Source organism: Anoplopoma fimbria, chromosome 1 (genome assembly GCF_027596085.1).
Source record: "Anoplopoma fimbria isolate UVic2021 breed Golden Eagle Sablefish chromosome 1, Afim_UVic_2022, whole genome shotgun sequence".
Lineage (NCBI taxonomy): Eukaryota > Metazoa > Chordata > Actinopteri > Perciformes > Anoplopomatidae > Anoplopoma > Anoplopoma fimbria.
In genome coordinates, this window is record NC_072449.1 from 26,396,694 (window position 1) to 26,414,867 (window position 18,174).

An 18,174-nucleotide genomic window follows, 5' to 3' on the forward strand; every position below is an offset into this window, starting at 1 on the left:
CCAGATTCTACTTGAGATGGTGGACAATAAAAAAAAAAGAGCTGTTCATACACTAAAGCTTTAAAATCTATAGAAAGACAAAATGGTTAATCAGGCATTTGGCTACGACAGATTTATCTATTCATGTTCATTTTGCTGCATGACATGTGGGAATGTCATTTCAAACCCTACATAAAACCCAAATAAAGTAATCTCATAAAAAAAGCCATTACAGTGACAATATTTACATTTTTTGCTCCAGTTTCTTGGTACACAGAGCACATTTGTCATTTTCTATCCTTCTGAGTTGTGTAAATATGTTATTTCTGATTTTAAGGCCACTTACAAAAGACTGTGGTCATCAGCTTCTGTACTTTGGAGTTGACCCCTCCAATTCTGTACAGTCCCATTGTATTTATGCCTGTGTGACAATGAGAGAGGATAGGAACAAAGATTTTCCTATTTAGTTAAGACGCATGCAAATGCAATGTTTTGTCATGTCCTTTAATGAACAAATCCCATTGTTAATCATAATCACAGCCAGGCTAAACTAAGGTGACACATAAAAGGTGAGAGATTCAAATGCCTCACCTCGAATCTCCACCAGGTCGATGCATTTCCTTACGAAGTTAAAGCCTGCCTCGTTAAGAAATGCTGGAATAAAACATAAGAATAAGGTTGACGTGTCAATTACCACCTGGGTTAAGCACGCATCGTGCAGGAATAACAAGGTCTCCCCCCTGTGCTTGTGCTCTGACTAATAATACACAGCCCTTGTGCTGAAAGGCTCCACTATGTCAGCTGAGTGGGTGTATGTCAAGTTATTGTGTTAATGAACGAGGATGGCTATATGCAACAATGCATGTGTTTGATATGTGCGTGCTGGGGATCTTCATTCAAAGCCTTTGAAAGCTAAAGTTATGCATTTTAATGATGAAAATGGATTGGAAAGATATATATATATATATAAAAAGAATAAAACACTTACTTTCTTCCTTTTTGCTTAATATGGCTGGCAGGTTGTAAATCTAGAGAAAGTTCACAAAATCATTATTATGTTAAGGAACCCTCTGGTTAAAATTGTACAAAATCCCAGAAAGAACAGAATTATGTTTTTCCCAGAGGTCCTGTTAAGTGGACTCTCCTATTATTAGCACTGGTGGACAGTGAGGTCATGGTTTCTCTAAAAAGGACATAACCTGAACCCTCCAGATGAGGGTGCCAGTGACAAATAAGTCAGCTGAGGTAGTGTTTTCCTGTCTGAAATGCATCCCGGCCAAACAGCAGCCTGCCTCACAATGAATATTTCAAAGACAAACAGGCAGAGTTTCTCACCGGCTCCTTGCCATCCATGGCCTCCAGCCACAATCTTCTGTTGGGCTCTGAGAGTGCCTGCAGTGTCATAACGCCATGCCTGGAAAGATTTCAGAGAAAAGCTGCTCTCAGTCTGATCTCATTGCCTCGGGGCCCCTGGACAGACCTTGTTTACATTGGCTGAGACCACTATAAAAGGACTAGTGCGACTAAAATAGCTCATGTGCAAATGCTTGACTTCCAAACTGTGCCCTTGCTTGGCTCAGTGCCTCGCATTCCACTCCCAGTTAAACGCTACATGTGCTTTATATTAAAGTGATTTGTTTTGATTATTTTGGCACCCAACATGCATACACCTTAACATTTGTTCCTCACCTCACTAATGTGCTACACAGCTTGAAACTGAGCATTACCTGCAGTCGATACACAGCACTGCTAACATTATCAGATGACACTGGCAAACAAAAACAAACCCCACCCAGTAGTGATAGTTAGTACTAGCATGGAGCCATGTCAAGTGGCATGTGTTGCGATTAAACGGGTAATATTAACCACATTTTCAGTGTTAACCTCTAGTGGCATCACGCCATGCAGATAGTTTTGCATTAATTTGACAAAGTTTTGAGATTCTCTGACATTAATGGGTCCACCCTCGAATTCAGTGGAGGGAGGTTTTATTTCTGATGCTCACAATATTGAAAACATTTCAAAGATTCAACAGCAAAACCTTAAACACCATGTTATCTTCAGAAGTACTTCCTGCTGAAGTCCCTCTGGAAACTGTTGACAGTGAGCTGTGTGGAACATCCAGAATACTGAGGATACTCTTTCTAGAGAGACATGTTGCTGGTGAATTTATTTTAATTACATTTTTTTCATTGCCATGAGCACCACAAATTAAATTCTGTTCACTGCGTAAATCTGCACGAATAAAACAAAACCATTTGCATGGCTGAGTACCCCTTTAGTAATTTGTGTGAACCAACCCTTTAAAAGATGAGTGTCTGAGAGGGTTTGCCAGAATCTGGCGGGGCTATAGGTGTAACAGCATGTTTATTATAATGAGGATGAACAGATGAGCTAGAAGCCGACTGGAGCTTGGCCCACATTGTCCTTGTGGTTGGAACAAGCACCTTGGGGGCATCGCCGTTTATGATAAATGAGTTGTCCTGCAAATAAACTGCAGTTATTGTCCATGCTCAGCAACACCACGCCAAGGGTGAGCAGTGCTGGCCCTGCTGTTGCCGTGCAACAATAATGCATGGCGATGAGCTAGCTCTATATTCTTGAGCACACATAACGGATAATGAGCTCGTTCCAAGCTCTCATAACTCGATCAATCCGGCCACTGTTCATCAGTGGGCGAGTTCCTCTTAAAGGTGTTTGATCTTTGGCCAAACCCTTATCCCAGTCCCCAGTACCACGTTAAATACAAATTAGTTATGAATGTTCCCACACAGTTTAAAGATTTCACACTTCTGAAGAGAGGCAAAATGATCAATTGATTCCCGGCATGACATAAATCAATGTGTTATTTGAGTAATTGCAGCCAAGTAGAAATCATTTAAGAATATGTCTGTGTCCTTAAGCTCATAATGACCAAGTGATTTTTGTGAAGCGCCAAGAAGACTACAGCATTTCATTAGAGGGTTTGGATTAGAGATTGAGCGGGTGACGCGATTAGCAGCGCGCATGCAGCACATGCAACTGCTCTGAGAGGGCAGCACTGGTCAGTTCACATACCGGACTTTACAGAAAAACTGAAGCGGCCTGAAAAGTGTTCCACGATAGATGTCATTTCTACATTTGACATGAACACAGAGAAAAGACGGACCGGGTAAATATCATGTTGTAGACACACAACAAACAAGAGCCTGGGAAGGAGGGGACTTGAGGGACGTGCGGGAGACAAACAGAGCTGAAAACATCTGGTAAACAGGGAGTCTTTGAAGATGTTAATCAAACCTGAACGGCTCTTGCAATGCTGAGTACTCTCATGATAATCTAGGTTAATTGCCAGTATATCAATTGGGTTCAATAGGACACAAAATGCGTGAGAACAAAAAATCCCCACGTGCACTTCCTCAATCTTCAAATAGGTTAGTTGTAAAAAAACAAAAAAACATTCTGTTTCCATGGGGTGACTTTTGCTTTGATAGACAGCTACATGCAAAAACGTTGGTATTTTTCAACCATATGTATGTTCCCAAGTTTTGTGTCTAAGTGACTAAAGGGAACTAAAAACCTAAAAGTGATTGTTTTTGCCACTGAAAGGCTCAGATTGTTATTATAAGTGTTACATTATGGGAAAGGACCCTACAGAGAAATAAAACCAGAGTTATACAAGGGTAAAAAAGGGCCTCTGGGGATCTGAGAGCCCTTGATGTCACTTCAGACAACATGAAAGCCTCAAAATCCCCCCCAAACGACTCTAAAATCATAAGACAATTATTTTTTTCACTTGCAATTGTTACTTAAATGTGTTTTAAAAGTGTACTAATGCCCAGCAGTTTTACATTATTCAAACTGCAAATCATTTATTCACAAACATCAATAGTGAGTGCGAGAGGTTGCGCGAAGCGAGCCTGTCTGCACGTCTGTTTGTGTGTGTGTGTGTGTGTGTGTGTGTGTGTGTGGGAGGAGGGGGATGGTGATAGACGTAAATGATGGCGCTATCTTCAGCGCTTTCACGCTCAATACAGGACCAAAATCAGAGATTGTTGTCCCTATTATTCAGTTAGACACAAATACATGGAAAGAATAGGGTCTAGGTTGAAATATAACAAAGTTTCCCAGTAACTTAAAAGTCAAATTACTAAAGCATTGCCATGGTAACTATAATTATGAACACCACCACACCTCAGCATGCTGATTTGTTATGTTTTCTCCAAATACACTGTTTTAACTAGTGATTGGAAAACAATTGTGGACATGCTAGAGGTGGTAGTTATTAATATGTTTTCTATATGTTTTCAGTCCATGTAAGTAACAAGACATTTTTGGGAACACTTATATGATTCAAACAATGACAGACCTCTCCACCACTTCGATATCAAAGCAGAAACGCTTGTCGATGGAGTCCGTTTTCCTCCGAATGCAGGACTTGAGCTTGAACATCTCCGGCTGGTTCAGGACAAGACCGTTCTAAGATATAAATATACCATACATCAATAAATGTAAATTGGAATAAAAAAAAAAAAGGGAGAAATTTGTATGCACTCGTGAAGCCTTCATCATCAATTCTGCCCTTTGTGCACTTATATAAACAGAAACACATTCCTCTTATTAGTAAATGAAGAACTTGGTAGCAGCTGGTTGACCTATAAGCACAAAGTATGGTTTAATTATAACTTGTTTATTTGATCTATATGAAGTCTCGTGAAGTTTTCACTCATATTTAAGTGCAACTGCTTGTAAATTAAGTGAATCTGTTCAGTTGATCGTGTACAAAACCAAACACCCACACTCTCTCAGTAATGAGGTTATTTTCATTCCTTAAGTTCCCTTTTCTTGTTATTTGTGGATTTTGTTATCTTTGAACCATTTTCGTCCACCTTGAGCTAACAAGTCTTTTGTTTTCTGTTCCCAAGTCGCAGTCCTGTCATTTTGATTCCTCTTTTTTCCCCTCAAGGGTGAGGCATCCGTCTAAGTCTCAAGGGAGTTCTTTGCTTCGCCCACGCAGATAATTCTTGCCTAGTCTTTCAGCGGCTTTTGTCATTTGTATGTGAAAATAAACTAAACAAAATCTAAGACTAAAATACCTGTTTCGCGGCCGATTTACTTTCAGTGTTGCTCATGCTGAAAGTCTTGCTGCCTTTCTCGTATGTGCAGTAGTGACGCGTCCAAGTGCATCCCAGAGGACCTAGGACAGAAACACGTAGACACTGGAGCTTGAGACAAAATATTTTTCTCTGAATCACATGCTTCTGGAAAGACTTCTGAAAATCAATTTGCAATTAAAGTGTGATGAATCAAATGTTGTTTATCGCTGCTGATAAAAATCTACCATTTTGGTATCTCCCCCCTCCTTGTGTTTGAGAGCACATCAAAGTGAATCGGTAAACAGGATGAATTATGAGCTCTATGTGAGAGGATCTCCTCTGCAGAGGCCTGGGAAAGCTCCAGACATGTTTATGGTGATTGATGTAAAACCATGCACTCATAAGTGAGGTCTGCAGAGGGGGGGGGGCTGAGTGGCTTGGGGGTTGGCTAGAAAGACTCACGTTTCTCCTGGACGTACAGGAAGCCTTCCATCGTCCACCGGCCCGGGGGTTTATAGTCCTGATCTGCAGACCTTATCCTCTTCATCAGCTTCTCCACTTCCTGCTTAGTGCTCACAAAGTTGTTTCGGGTCTGCGCGGGATTGGATTGTAATTGCATTAACAGAGGAAGTCTTGTGCGACTTCATTTTTTTTTTCTCTGCAGTTTCTCATCTCAAGTACCCTTACTTTGCCTGAATCAAGGCACAGACTGAAACCAACAAAGCAAAAAAAAAATGTCAGCTGTTGATAAATGCTTTTGTGCAATGGCGAGAGGACACCTGGGGGAAAGAAGGCATTGGAGAACTGATTGGAAGTACAAGACGCAGCGTCTAATTCAAATACACTGTATTTATATCGGAGGAATACACTTGAGGTGATCCAGATTTAGGACTCTATGGTTAACGCTCCCTTGACCCCTATTCTTATTATTTTTGATTCAAAAAGGTCAGTGTGAGGCTGTCTCATATACCCTACTAGAGAGATGCTGAGACAACCTCACCGTCTGCAGCTCCTATTAGAGCCCTCTGCATCTAAGGACATGGAGAGAGGGTCACCGGAGTGGAAATTGTCAGGGCAACGCCACTGACATTTTAGGTCAGAGAGAAATTTGAGCCCTCAGGCTGTGAGTGCTGAGGTCATGGTGATGGAAAGGAGAGGGCACGGCAGCAGCTGTGGTTTTACACCCAGTTCTATCTCTTTTTTTTGGACACAGTACCATTAAATGGCCTGCAGTAACTGCCGGCAACACAACACTCTGAAAATATTGATTCTCAGTGCAGCGAAGAATCTCATTTAATCGCACGTCTATCCATTTGAGAAAACTCTTGCTTGTTATAGCGGGGTATGATAAGCTGCAGAATCTGATTACGTGGCTGCTTGCCTTTGTGTACAACCCCGAGGTGTGGAGACTTACGTTCTGTAGGTTGAACTGGAGCTGCTGTTTGTACGGCTCAAATTCCTGAGCCAGCTCGTATCCTTCATGGTAGAATGTAAACAAACCCTGAAGAAAGGCCAGGAGCTGGAGAGGAACAATATGTTATTGTGATTTAGAGAGTTAATATTCAGCTTGATTACTAATTCAGACGAGACAGCACATAAAAAACAAAAAAAAAAAGGATCTATGCGACATAAAATGTTCCATTCTGAACACCCAAAATGATTATCACCACTATAATCACACAATTATCATTCAGTCTAAAACATGGGGAGTTCGGTCTGTAGGGATTTTTATTTTTAAACTCTGGATTTAATAATAATACCGTTACCTAAAACGGGCACAATTGTCAGAGTAAATGTCACACTCTGTGCATATTCACTTTTGAAAGTAGAACTGTAATTATAAAGAACATGTTGTTAAAAAGTAAAAGTTAAAAAGTAATTAAATTCTTATTAAACATATTGTACTTTGTAGAAAAATGAATTTGCCAATCTGACAAAAAAAGAATATTTTTATCTCGATGCACTGGATATTGCACATAAGATGCCTAAGAAAAACAGGAAAGTTTCAGAAAGTTGTAGTTCTTTAAGGCTGACAGATATTGATCGTATTTTCTGTATAACGCACAAACAGTCTTGACCATTGTAGGGAGAGAAAAAAGCCCTGGCAGTATTGTTGGGGGAAAAAGATGATCCCATCTCTAACATGGAGGATCCCACGAACATGGAGCTTCTTTCAGACAAATCCTCAGACACCACCACTGATTTTATATTTCTAGGATGACGTGTGAGGCTGGCTATATCAAATGTTCAAGGATGAACCATCTTATCAGTGCCCAGATTCATCACTGGCAAGGTTGAGCCTTGTCATTTTCCCCACCACTACCTGGGGCCAGGAGATTTACATTTCTGGCCTGGGTTCTGGGTGAGCTGCCAGCGGGTGTAAACAAATACCAGTTTTTTCTTTTTTTAAACATTCACTTTGCTCCCATCTCATATTCCCTGACATTTAACATCTGAGAGAATTTAATGTTTCCTGGTAACTTCTCTGCTAAGGATGTTAGAATTGACTCCACATATCTGGAAGGTGGGGGCTTTGATTTACACTTGCACTCTGTCTTGTTTTGCTTAACCTGATCTAATTTTACCCACTACCTTCCCCAAATGGATCAACTTTATTACAGAGAATTTGTAATGAAGATGATAAATGTTAGGAATATACAAGCGTGGAAATATACCTGAGAGTTGTATCATTGTTGCAGACGGTTAAAAGTCTACTTCCATCAGCAGGAGGTAAAAACAATTCTGTGCTATTTCACGTTAAATAATCTATAATACATATTTATTTAAAAGAAAAAACGTCAAGCAATTACTGCATCTTCAATATTCATTTAGCACTAACTGAGAAGAGAAATCTGCAAAATTGATACTCTTCTTACCGGCTCAACAAACTCAAATTTCTTCTTTTCTTGCACTTCTTGTATTTTGAAAACATACTCAAGAGACGCATCATAGAAGAGTTGCCTCTCCTTATCAATCTGCGTGTCAGCCTGAGAATGAGCAAACAAACTGGGGGTTATTGCCACGACAACAAAGACACAGGTCACACTGAGAGAGCACTGTGTGGACAGTGGACACTTAGTTAATCCCCACCTGGAGACTGTTTGTGCTGGAGGAAGTAGTGAGGACAGAACAGTGTGCAAACAATGGCTTCATTTTTTTTTGGAGACACTTAGCTATAAAACTGCATTATTCAAAGACATGTTTGGAGATCAGGAAAAATTGTTTTGGTTTTACCTCCTGCAGATATGCCTCCTTCTTTTTGGACGATAAGTTGAGGTGTCTCTCAAGCGTGGAGTAGTATCTCTCCGTCTCCTTATCGAATTTCTTCTTCCCCTCCTAAACACGGACAACAAAAGACATGAAAGGCTTAAGCATTAGCACATAAAAAAAAAGTGTAATGTATTCCTTCCCACCTGACGTGGGTGTGCGTGTTTGAACTGCCACTAGGTGGGGGTCGAGGTACGTTTTCACATGCCATTCGCCACATGTCATTTAAACTTCCTGACAATAGATTTTCACAGGTCATAAAAGGGGCATATGGCTATGTAATGACGAGTAGACAACGTCGGCATGGTCAATAAGGACTGTTCATTATCAATAGGGAAATAAACGCCATTATTCTCGCAGTGCCCATGAATGGGACATAAGTTAACAAAAAAATGTATCCGTGTATATCATCATTATCACACTGCATTTGGCAGTGCCACAGTCAGGATTGGCCTGATGTGATTGGCATGTTCCATCTTTGTTTTGCTCCACCTGCAAAGGCAAGTCAAGCTCCATAGTCACGAGACCCAGGATTCAGAAAGGGTGTACCCGGAGGCTCTGAGGAGGGAAATGGGCTTTTCATGCCAGATGCCAATCTCTAAATGCATATGGACGAAGAGATTGAACATTTCACTCACATAAAAAAAAAAGAAGAAAAATCCACTTTGCAGGTTTTAATCAAACTCTGCTCAAGCAGAGAGGACCTGTCTGTGTGCGGGCATTCGAGTGTCTCATCTGCATGTCTGACCTCTAAACCAAGCTTTGCCCACTAAATGCCCATCTCGCTGTGCAAACATTCACAAAGGTGCTAGTGGAGGGACAGCATGTGGGAGGGGAAGTGTGAGGAAACGGCCAATGTAACCAGATCCTGCTTGTTTGTTTTCATTCCCATGGCCCTGAAATTTTAGCAAGTCTAATCTAGTAGCTACTGATATGACCTAGAAGACTGTTCTGCCTCAGCAACCCCCACAGCAGTTAAACACACCGGAGGAATTCACCAAGAGACACTGTAACCCTCCTACATAACCATTACAAGCACAGCACGAAAATCAATAGATCATTTCATGAAGTAGCATCTTATTTCCATCTTTCTTGTCATGTCTGGCCCAGGAATGATCTTTTCTGGTATGGGGAGAAAGAAAAAAAATCAATTGCCTGGATGGCAGTATTCAGAAACGAAGCGAAAATAAACAGGTGGCTGTTAAAACAAACATATGATTAAATATGATATCACGCTGACAGGAAATAAATTTCCCTGAAGGATGGAGTGTTATTTATTAAGGAACAAAGGGGAGCTGATAGTGACTGCTGTTTGACGTGACACTATTGTGTGAGCACGCATGCAACTGAAGCCCTGAGGAAAATACCAACACTGCGCACACACACACACACACACACACACACACACACACACACACACACACACACTGGGGATCACATTAAATTAAGAGCTTTAGGTTTAGCTGAGCCCCGCAGTCACAGCAGGAAAGCAGGAATCTCCCAGCACTGCTGACCAGTGGGAGCGTGCCAGAAAAATAAATAAAATAAAACCTCCTCTGTACGTCTGGACTAACTCTTTCACACTAACAAAGAGTGGGGAGTGACTCAGAGCTGCAGTGAATCAGCGAGGCAGAGCCAGCCTGATTAAGTCACCCGAAGTGTCCTGCTTTGTTTTGATCCTGGCAGGACGTGTATAAACTGGCGCTGCCCTAATGATACCCTAGCAGAAACACCAGGTGTTTGTTGGTTTGTCCATGTGGTGAACAATCCCCCCCTCCCCACCTCCACTCCCCTCTGGATATGTTTGTGCAATCAGAGTGGAATATGAGCACAATTCAAATTGCACATGCTCTCCTGGAGAAGGAGCGAGTGCAGGCAAAGGGCTTTGAAGCCCAACACGTGGTGGCAGAGGACATGGATGTGGATAGATATATTTACCCCGAAGTACACATGAGGAGGGAGTTTCTGACACAAACTAATACTAGCCCCCCGGAGTAATCAGCTGGCTGGCAATGGATGAAGCCGAAGCACTTCCCTACACTCTGCGGTGCGCAAAACACACATGAACCCAGCTCTTGTGAGATTTCCTCGTCTGATTGCTTTGTTCGCACTCATGAATAAATCAGATGCAGGAAGAGGAATATTCTGATGTGGATTCCTCGGTGGCGGAATTTCTATCCGGCAGAACTCTTGTCGCTGTTGAGAGCGCTTTGATGCCAGCTGTAGTGTGGGTGAGTTTGCTAAATTGCGGTTGCAGGGAGGAGAGGGAGGAGTTTAACTGCAGGGGGCTTCCCTTCCGGTCATCAGGTGTTTCTCAGCTTGCAGAAGAAAGGATGCTGAGAACAGGCGTGGAGACGGCAGGAGGAATATTTTGACACTGGCCGTGCATCGCCAGTTTTGACACTGGCCTTAACGAGCCTCAGGGCCATCATTTTCTGAGCCTCTCGTAACCATGGCAACAGATGTAAGCAGCAAGGGAGGTCGAAACGTGTCTGTGTGTGTGTATGGAGGAGAAGAAGCCCCAGATACAACACACCATCACAAAACACTTCCTCACTTCCGTCAAACATCAATGGCTAGCGAGGCATCACGCTCAGCGTATTTCACCCCATGGATTCTCCGAGCAGTGACATGAAAGTGAGAGCTCATTAGAGAAAGCTAATTGGAGCAGGGGTCCACAGAATGGTGATAAAATAGCAATAGCCGGGTTATGTTGATGCTCCGCCACACACAAGCTGGTTTCACTTCCACGGGGGGAGGAGGCAGGTAGAACACAAGGCTTCAGCAGGAGTTCAGATACTTTGCTGCAAAGCCAAGAAAGCGTCTCCCACCTCACCTGAGATCCCACTTCAGGAGGAGGCATCACAGACCGCGAGAGGTTGGCCAATTAGCGCGGAATAATTACAAACATCTGCTTCTGAGGAGCTGAAAAACAAATACCCGGACTACTAAAAATATCCGTATTTAGTACGTGCATGCGAGGCAAACTGCAGAGCTCGGGTCTAAAAAATAAAATAAATGTATTATTATGCTCTCTGACACATGAACTATATATGTACAATAGCTCCGTATACTATGCACACGTTATTGATGAACAAAGATATTCACTTTGTATTTGATCTGAGACTAACTCTGAAGGTCGGAGCAAAGCTGCAGGGAGAAAATAGACGATATCGTCCTCACAGATCAGTGATGACTAAGGAGCTCCCTCACACTGCCCTACTTATGTTCGAGTTGACCGGAAGTTATTTGATGTCAACATGAGGCTATGTTCTAATAGATCCAGATGTCTATTATAATGGTCAGTTAAGAGTTTGTTTTGTTCCCTTATGCATTTCATTTCAGTGTCCAGTGTTGCTGCTTTGAAGAATAAAGACTACAATAGTGAACTTCCGTGTCTCAGAAGTGTCTCATTCTCGCAGCAACTGATTGACAATAAGACTGACAGGAAAGGTTCGCCACAAAAAAAGGCAATGGTATGAAATATTAGCGCTCAGTCCCGTGTTCATTCTCACTCCAGAGAACTGTGAAAACACTGAAAGAAAACACAGCAGTATATTCAATAAGACTATGTCAGCTCATCCTTCAAAAATATTCCACAGAGTCATTGTTCAGTTGCCGTGCATAGCAGGTACTGTCCATATAGATAAAAGGTTATTATATTCAAAAAATGCATGTAAAAACTAAAGTCCTTGAAAATGGCTATGAACACTAGTGTAACACAACAATGAGATTTGCTATCCTTAAGAACCAATCATCTGTTTTGAGGATTATGTGAAACGATTTCATTATTTTAAAATGATACATTACAACAACAATGCATAACACTCCAGACTTATTATACGTTCAGGCCCTTTGAATTCAATCAGTGCTGTATGATGTTTCTGTTTGCATAGTAACTCATTCAATACATACTGCTGTTGCAGAAGGCAAGAAGCTGATATATTTGCATGGATGGCTGCTGTCTTCAAACAGGTAAAGACGGACCTTTCAAAGTGTACCGAGACTGCCTTGTGGAATTCTAGCCATCAGGAGAAAAAGTAATTAGATTGTGACACCATTAGATTAATGGGATTTCTGCTTTATTGAGTAAAGCACGGTGGAATAGATGGGACAGACATGAGAATAATGGAAAGAAATGTGTTTTTTTCATGCATTTTGTTGTTTCTGCAGCATAACGTTTGAATCATCCGCAGTGCTGTCACCATTTATTTTTCTCTCTGTTAATAGGGGTTTTAAATGCCTAATGCTGGTTTCCTGGTCTTGTGTGTGCATTTCTTTGCGTAAAAAGTTTATTATGCAACACGATTCGGCACATCTTCACAAGATCAATTCCATGTTTGGTCGTCTGGTGTTTTAAGTACGGCTGGAGTAACGCTGCTGTGGTCACAACCTGTGATACAATAACAGTGTGAATAGTTCAGCACTCAAACGATAAGTGAATTTGGGTTAGTTTAGTTGATAAGCAATTAAAGTCATTATGTGTAAGATTTGAATGTTTCTTTCTTTGGCACCATCCTATGGTATTTTTTACCAGAACCCTGTGGACATTATAACACAAAGCAATAAGCAGAATTCAATTCCACTGAAGGTTTATTCAAATTATTACAAATATATTTTTACGATTGAACAGTTTTAGTGTCACCAACAGCTGGTTAGCTTATCTCCCAACCACTTACATCGATCCCCTTTACTCTGCGGCGTCTTGGTTTGCATATTTTGGGATTTGACAGCATGAATGCAAAAGTCCTCCCTCCCCTCTGGAGGCCAAAACTAGCCAAGAATCATCTCATGTCTGTGCACCCTTTGTAGGACGAGGACAGCTCAAATCATCGCGGCCATCTGACTCCCATCTGGGTCCGTTTGCACTAATCACACTCCGCCAGGGAGGGACCCCCATGGTGCCCCTAATGTTGACGACCCTTGAAGGGAACATAACTTTGTCAAAGATTTCTGGGAGCAGGAATGCCACCCAGCAGTTAGAAACCCTGGTATTTTCCTGAGAAAAGGGTCCCTGGGGTCTTTTTTAAAATTTAAGGCCTTAAAAATCTGACAACGGATAAAAACACACACAAACAAAATGTGCGGATCAACTTTAAGCCTCTAAATGTTGCTCAGTCTCTGGAAAAACAATCAGCATTCAGGCCCAAGGTTGAGGTCCAAGTTGTAGAAGAACAGTTAGGGTTAAGGGTTAGCAATTTAGTGGATGAACCAAAGAGCTGACTTTGTTGACGCAGTGACAGTGGCCAACAGCTGTGCCCTGAAACCAGATCAGATTTTCATTTCTTCTTTCAGTTCTGAAAGCGTCCCTCTTGGCCTGGGAAGTTGACAACTATCTGCCCACGACAAATGTATCTGAAACTTAAAATATATATCTGAATAAAAAGTGTTACAAATGTTCCGCTTCTTCATGCCCGTTTGGCAGCCAGCACACATGTTGTATCCATGTTCCAGTGAAAAGACATGATTGTTTGAATTGTCAAAGCTTCCTTGCTGTGCTAAAACAAAGTTTAAGGGTTTTTATTCCAAAACATTTAGCTTCAGCCTTGTGTGAAGCAGACTGGGCCTAATATGTCCCGCAGTGCTGCAGTCAATCTGCTGGTTTTGTTATGGCCGTGGAAGAGTTGTGCTTGTGCCTAAGAAGCTGATACACTGGTACGTAACCTCAGTGGGATTACTCGCGCTGCATACCCAAATAAGGCAAGAGCTCCCCGGTTTGTCCGTCTGACGTTCTCAGACGTGAAGCGCAGTAACTGGAAGGGTCAGACAGCCTGCGGAATCTCTCCAGATTCTCGGAACAGTGGAAAGTTGCTCAGCCGCTCGTGATGTCTGCCTTTTATCTCACTCTGGTTTGGGCTAATGTTCAGCGTGTGGATGGGGGGAGGGGGGGATGGGCCGTAGGAGGAGAGAGCCATTAGGAGGAAGTGGTCGGAGGAAATAAGAAGTAGTGGGAGTGACGGGGGCTGTGGCTTTTAAGAAACCATTTTATAAACATAGAGAGTCGGCGCAATAACACTGAGCACTGTGATGGCGGAGAGAGAGAAAGAGATGGCAGCAGAATGTGCTGTTTCATTATGGTAGATACATGTGATGGTTGAGAAATAAAGCGACAATGGTTATTTAGTCTGGGGCAGTAAAAAAATAAGAGTGATTGATGTTCACACCTCGGCACCGAGAAGAGAAATAGTCCCTTTACATTGCAGCATGGCTTTTGAAGACGCCAATGAAGTGCAGTAGAATGACTACTTTTGCAGACCAGTGGCTGTCAAGTCCTGTTGAATAAATCAAGATGGATGAAGGGTGCGACTTTGAGGCTGGAATGTCCCTCACAGGGTTTGGGCTTGAACCAAATGATTCACAGAGTCCGGCGTAGAGTTAGCAGCGGACTCAGAAACTCAGTGGGAGTTCTGTGTAAGGGCTTGAGTTCTACCAACGCGGTCATGTGTGATCTCATCAAGGGAGAGACCACAAACAAGCTGCTGTACTTTCATTTTATGCCTTTGCGTTGGCCGGGAATGAAAGCCAGGGCTTGTAGCAAAAAAGCCCACACTGTTCTTTGCAGTCTGACAACTTATCCACTGTGGAACCGCCTTCAAGCAGCACTCTGCCGAACCCCTACTGATATCAATCAACTATGGCCAATAGGCTAGAAGAGGAATGCATTGCATGTAACAGGAATACAGTAATCTGATTACAAAAAAGGTGAATGCAGAATTATCTTTGAAGGGAGAACAGCAGACTGCACACTCTCACTGATCATCTTTTTGAACTCACAAGTCTTAATATCTTTTAATATCACACCTGCAAACTGATGTCTCTGTTCTTACACCTTATCAGACTAATGAAGACAATTCTTCTGGCAGTGTCATGTTTGACTTATAATTAATGATATACATGCTGTTGGGGGGGGGGGGGGGGGGGATGAGAGGCGGTGTGAGAATTATCAGGAATTATCTTCCGCTATTCAGTTGCTAATTGCGCGTGCCCTGTCGGCGGTTTCTTACCTTCGCAGCGCCGATTTGCTCCTTCCGAAATTTTTCCAGGGGAGTAATCAACACATCATCAGCATTCTGAATCTGAAATGAGAAATAAAGAAAAAAATACAGACACAAGTCAGACTGAGAGCTGTGAACTGACTTACTGTTACCTTCGGAACAATTCAAAACGACTTGTAGACCCTGTAGATATCATGAAAACTTTTAATCTAGTCGTCATTCAGCTTTATTACAATGGACTTGCTTCACCAATGTGCCAGAAAGTGTATGACACACAGGAAATTATAGCCTAGAGAATTATCCAGCCCGAATCAAATACAGATGCATTGAGTCCAAACACAAGTGGAGGAAAGAGCAATCACATTCATTAATATCTCCTAAGCCTGCGACAATGAACAATGTGCTGCTGTGAGGTACCCAGAATGAGTACAGCAGAGATAAGAGATAGAGCACTCAACAATGGTTCTGCGCGACAGAAGAAGATGGAGCCGTTTTATATGAGCTGTGAAGCACCGGCCTCGTCAAACCCTCGCTGAATTATGACACGGCACGGGAGATGAGGGAGCTCTACAACCGCAGCCTGCGATGCATTTAAATGTTTGAGGTATGTCCTCACATATTGGTGACCTCTCCCGCATCTTGACTGTAGTAAAAAGGTCTCTCCTGGAGCCTCCACCTTCTCATTGCAGACAGAAACAGATTAGGGGAGATATATTGTGCCAATTACAGTCTGCGCCCAATCCTCTGCGAGTGAACGTTTCGGAAAAGGTGCCATTAAGGTGCTTCTGAATTTCCCCGAAGATGGGCTTTTCAGCCACAGAGATCAGATGACATCAGACCGGCCGGGGCTGCTCTCCGGGAGGCACCGTCACAAACGACATGGCTCTTAGGTTGATTTAAGGTGTTGTTCTGTGTGCTGAGTGTGTGTGATAAACTAAAGGGCTGAGCTCCATAATACATCTATGATACCAGCACTAATTTAGAGGTGTCGGCTCAGATGGACTGTCAGTTTCCCGGCTACAGTCCTCTGCACACACACACACACCGTCTTGGGACAGAGTTTTTGTTTTGAACCATTAATCACGGCGCATTTTCATTGTCCCAAAATAACCCTGTCAGCTCCATCACCCAACCAGAACGAGTGGCTTCAGAAGGGAGCTAAAATCTCTCTGAAGCCTGCAATGTCTCCATCTCCTTTTACATGCAGTGTTGTGGGATGATGTGAGCTTGTAGTGTTAACTCCTAGCTTTGTTGTAATAATGTACTTTAATTACACCTTGGTATTTGTGGTCCTTCAAATATAGAAGTTTCACACTCACAACCACAATCTTGTTCCGATTATGTTGGTTACACTATATTACAATTGCAATATATATATACCACATTTGGTGTATAGTGAGAAGTAAGCTGAGATTTCACACATCATGAATCATCGTTTTGCACCATTACTGAAGGGTGCAATGTTGCATAATAATCGTTTGTACATTAAGAAAAAGCCAAATATTGCATTGACTTTGCAAAAAGTATTGCACAAGCAACAGTTTTTTGTTCCATTCTGGTCATTTTGATCAAAACAAAATGAACAAAAAATCTAAAGTGGTAAGTGAGTAAAGTGTAATCCTGCTGAAACGATCAATTGATTAGTTCTATTGGGATAACTGTCATTCATCAAGTATACATACAAATAGTATTACTGGTTTCATTGACTGTTGGTGATACTTAATATTTTTAGTTTTTGCAACTTTTGACAACTCAACACTGAATATTCATTGGACTAATAGAAAAAATTATCAACAAGAAAAGTGCACTGAGCAGAGTGCTCCCCTCCCAAACAAAGAAGAGTTGAATCTCAATTATATCAATTGTCCCTCTCGGCTTCCATAGAGTCAAGATGGCGGCGAATATTACCAAACCTGAGCTCTTGTATTGTGACTAACTTTCATAGATCATACCATAGAGGTTACGGAACTAATATGCAGATGCTCCGGTTCAAAATGAGACCAAATGCCAAAATGCGGCCGGCAACAGACCAGGTCAGGCTGGTTTTTGCCAGAAAAGCATTTTGCTTCTGAAGCAATTGGGGATCACTTGTGGCCCCTAGAGGCCGGTTAAGAGGAGTGGGGAGTCAGCAGTAATTGATGGTATAAAACAATCAATAAGAAATTGTGAATCACCACAACCAAAAGAAGTCCTTGAGAACAGTCATGGATGATCAGATGAAATATCAGGCTGATGGGTCCAATAGTATGCGAGATTAGCCGTGGACAGAGAGACATATACACACACGCACGCACAAACACACGGCTGATCTCCCCACAGGCTTACGCTTGGTTAATACAACAATTAACATTGTGCCTTCAATGACATACAGAATGACACTCTCTACTCAAACTATAGATAATAACTTAAGATAAGGTCATGTGTGTACTGCAAGATGACACTCAAAGCACAAAAGAGGGTGAGTACTGCACATGCAAGGAAATAATTTCTTAAAGATAATGAAGAAAATATATTTAAATAATTCAGGGTTATGTTTAAATTTGGGACGCCACCAAGTGTACCAATGAAAGTAACATTAACTTTAATCTTTATTTAGAACCTATTTCTTTTTCTAAATTTGAATGTAAAATTACTTCACATACAACATAACCACTCAAAGCCTGTATTATTGGCTATAAAAAAGCATTGAAAAAGCAAAAGGAAGGCGGCTATGGCGTAGTGGAGAGCAAGGTAGTTCTCCAATCAGAAGGTCGGTGGTTCGATACCCGGCTTCAGCAGTCGATGTGTCCTTGGGCAAGACACTTAACCCCAAGTTGCTCCCGAAGGCTTGCCGTCGGTGTGGACTGGATGTTGCATGA

General features: G+C 42.0%; 1 protein-coding gene across 2 annotated transcripts in view; it reads right to left on the reverse strand.

The window, feature by feature from the left end:
- LOC129095824 (rho GTPase-activating protein 42) overlaps window positions 1-18,174 on the reverse strand; it is a 57,859-nt gene that overhangs the window by 6,179 nt on the left and 33,506 nt on the right. The window contains exons 4-15 of one of the 2 annotated variants that reach the window (XM_054604401.1): window positions 15,326-15,397; window positions 8,289-8,390; window positions 7,931-8,041; window positions 6,469-6,573; window positions 5,517-5,646; window positions 5,055-5,155; window positions 4,328-4,437; window positions 3,037-3,093; window positions 1,315-1,393; window positions 968-1,007; window positions 571-633; window positions 326-400 (exon numbers count right to left, since the gene is read on the reverse strand). In XM_054604401.1, the coding sequence (XP_054460376.1) occupies window positions 326-400; window positions 571-633; window positions 968-1,007; window positions 1,315-1,393; window positions 3,037-3,093; window positions 4,328-4,437; window positions 5,055-5,155; window positions 5,517-5,646; window positions 6,469-6,573; window positions 7,931-8,041; window positions 8,289-8,390; window positions 15,326-15,397 (1,045 nt within the window). The remainder of the gene's footprint in view (window positions 1-325; window positions 401-570; window positions 634-967; window positions 1,008-1,314; window positions 1,394-3,036; window positions 3,094-4,327; window positions 4,438-5,054; window positions 5,156-5,516; window positions 5,647-6,468; window positions 6,574-7,930; window positions 8,042-8,288; window positions 8,391-15,325; window positions 15,398-18,174) is intronic. The other variant, XM_054604409.1, reaches the window with a different exon arrangement.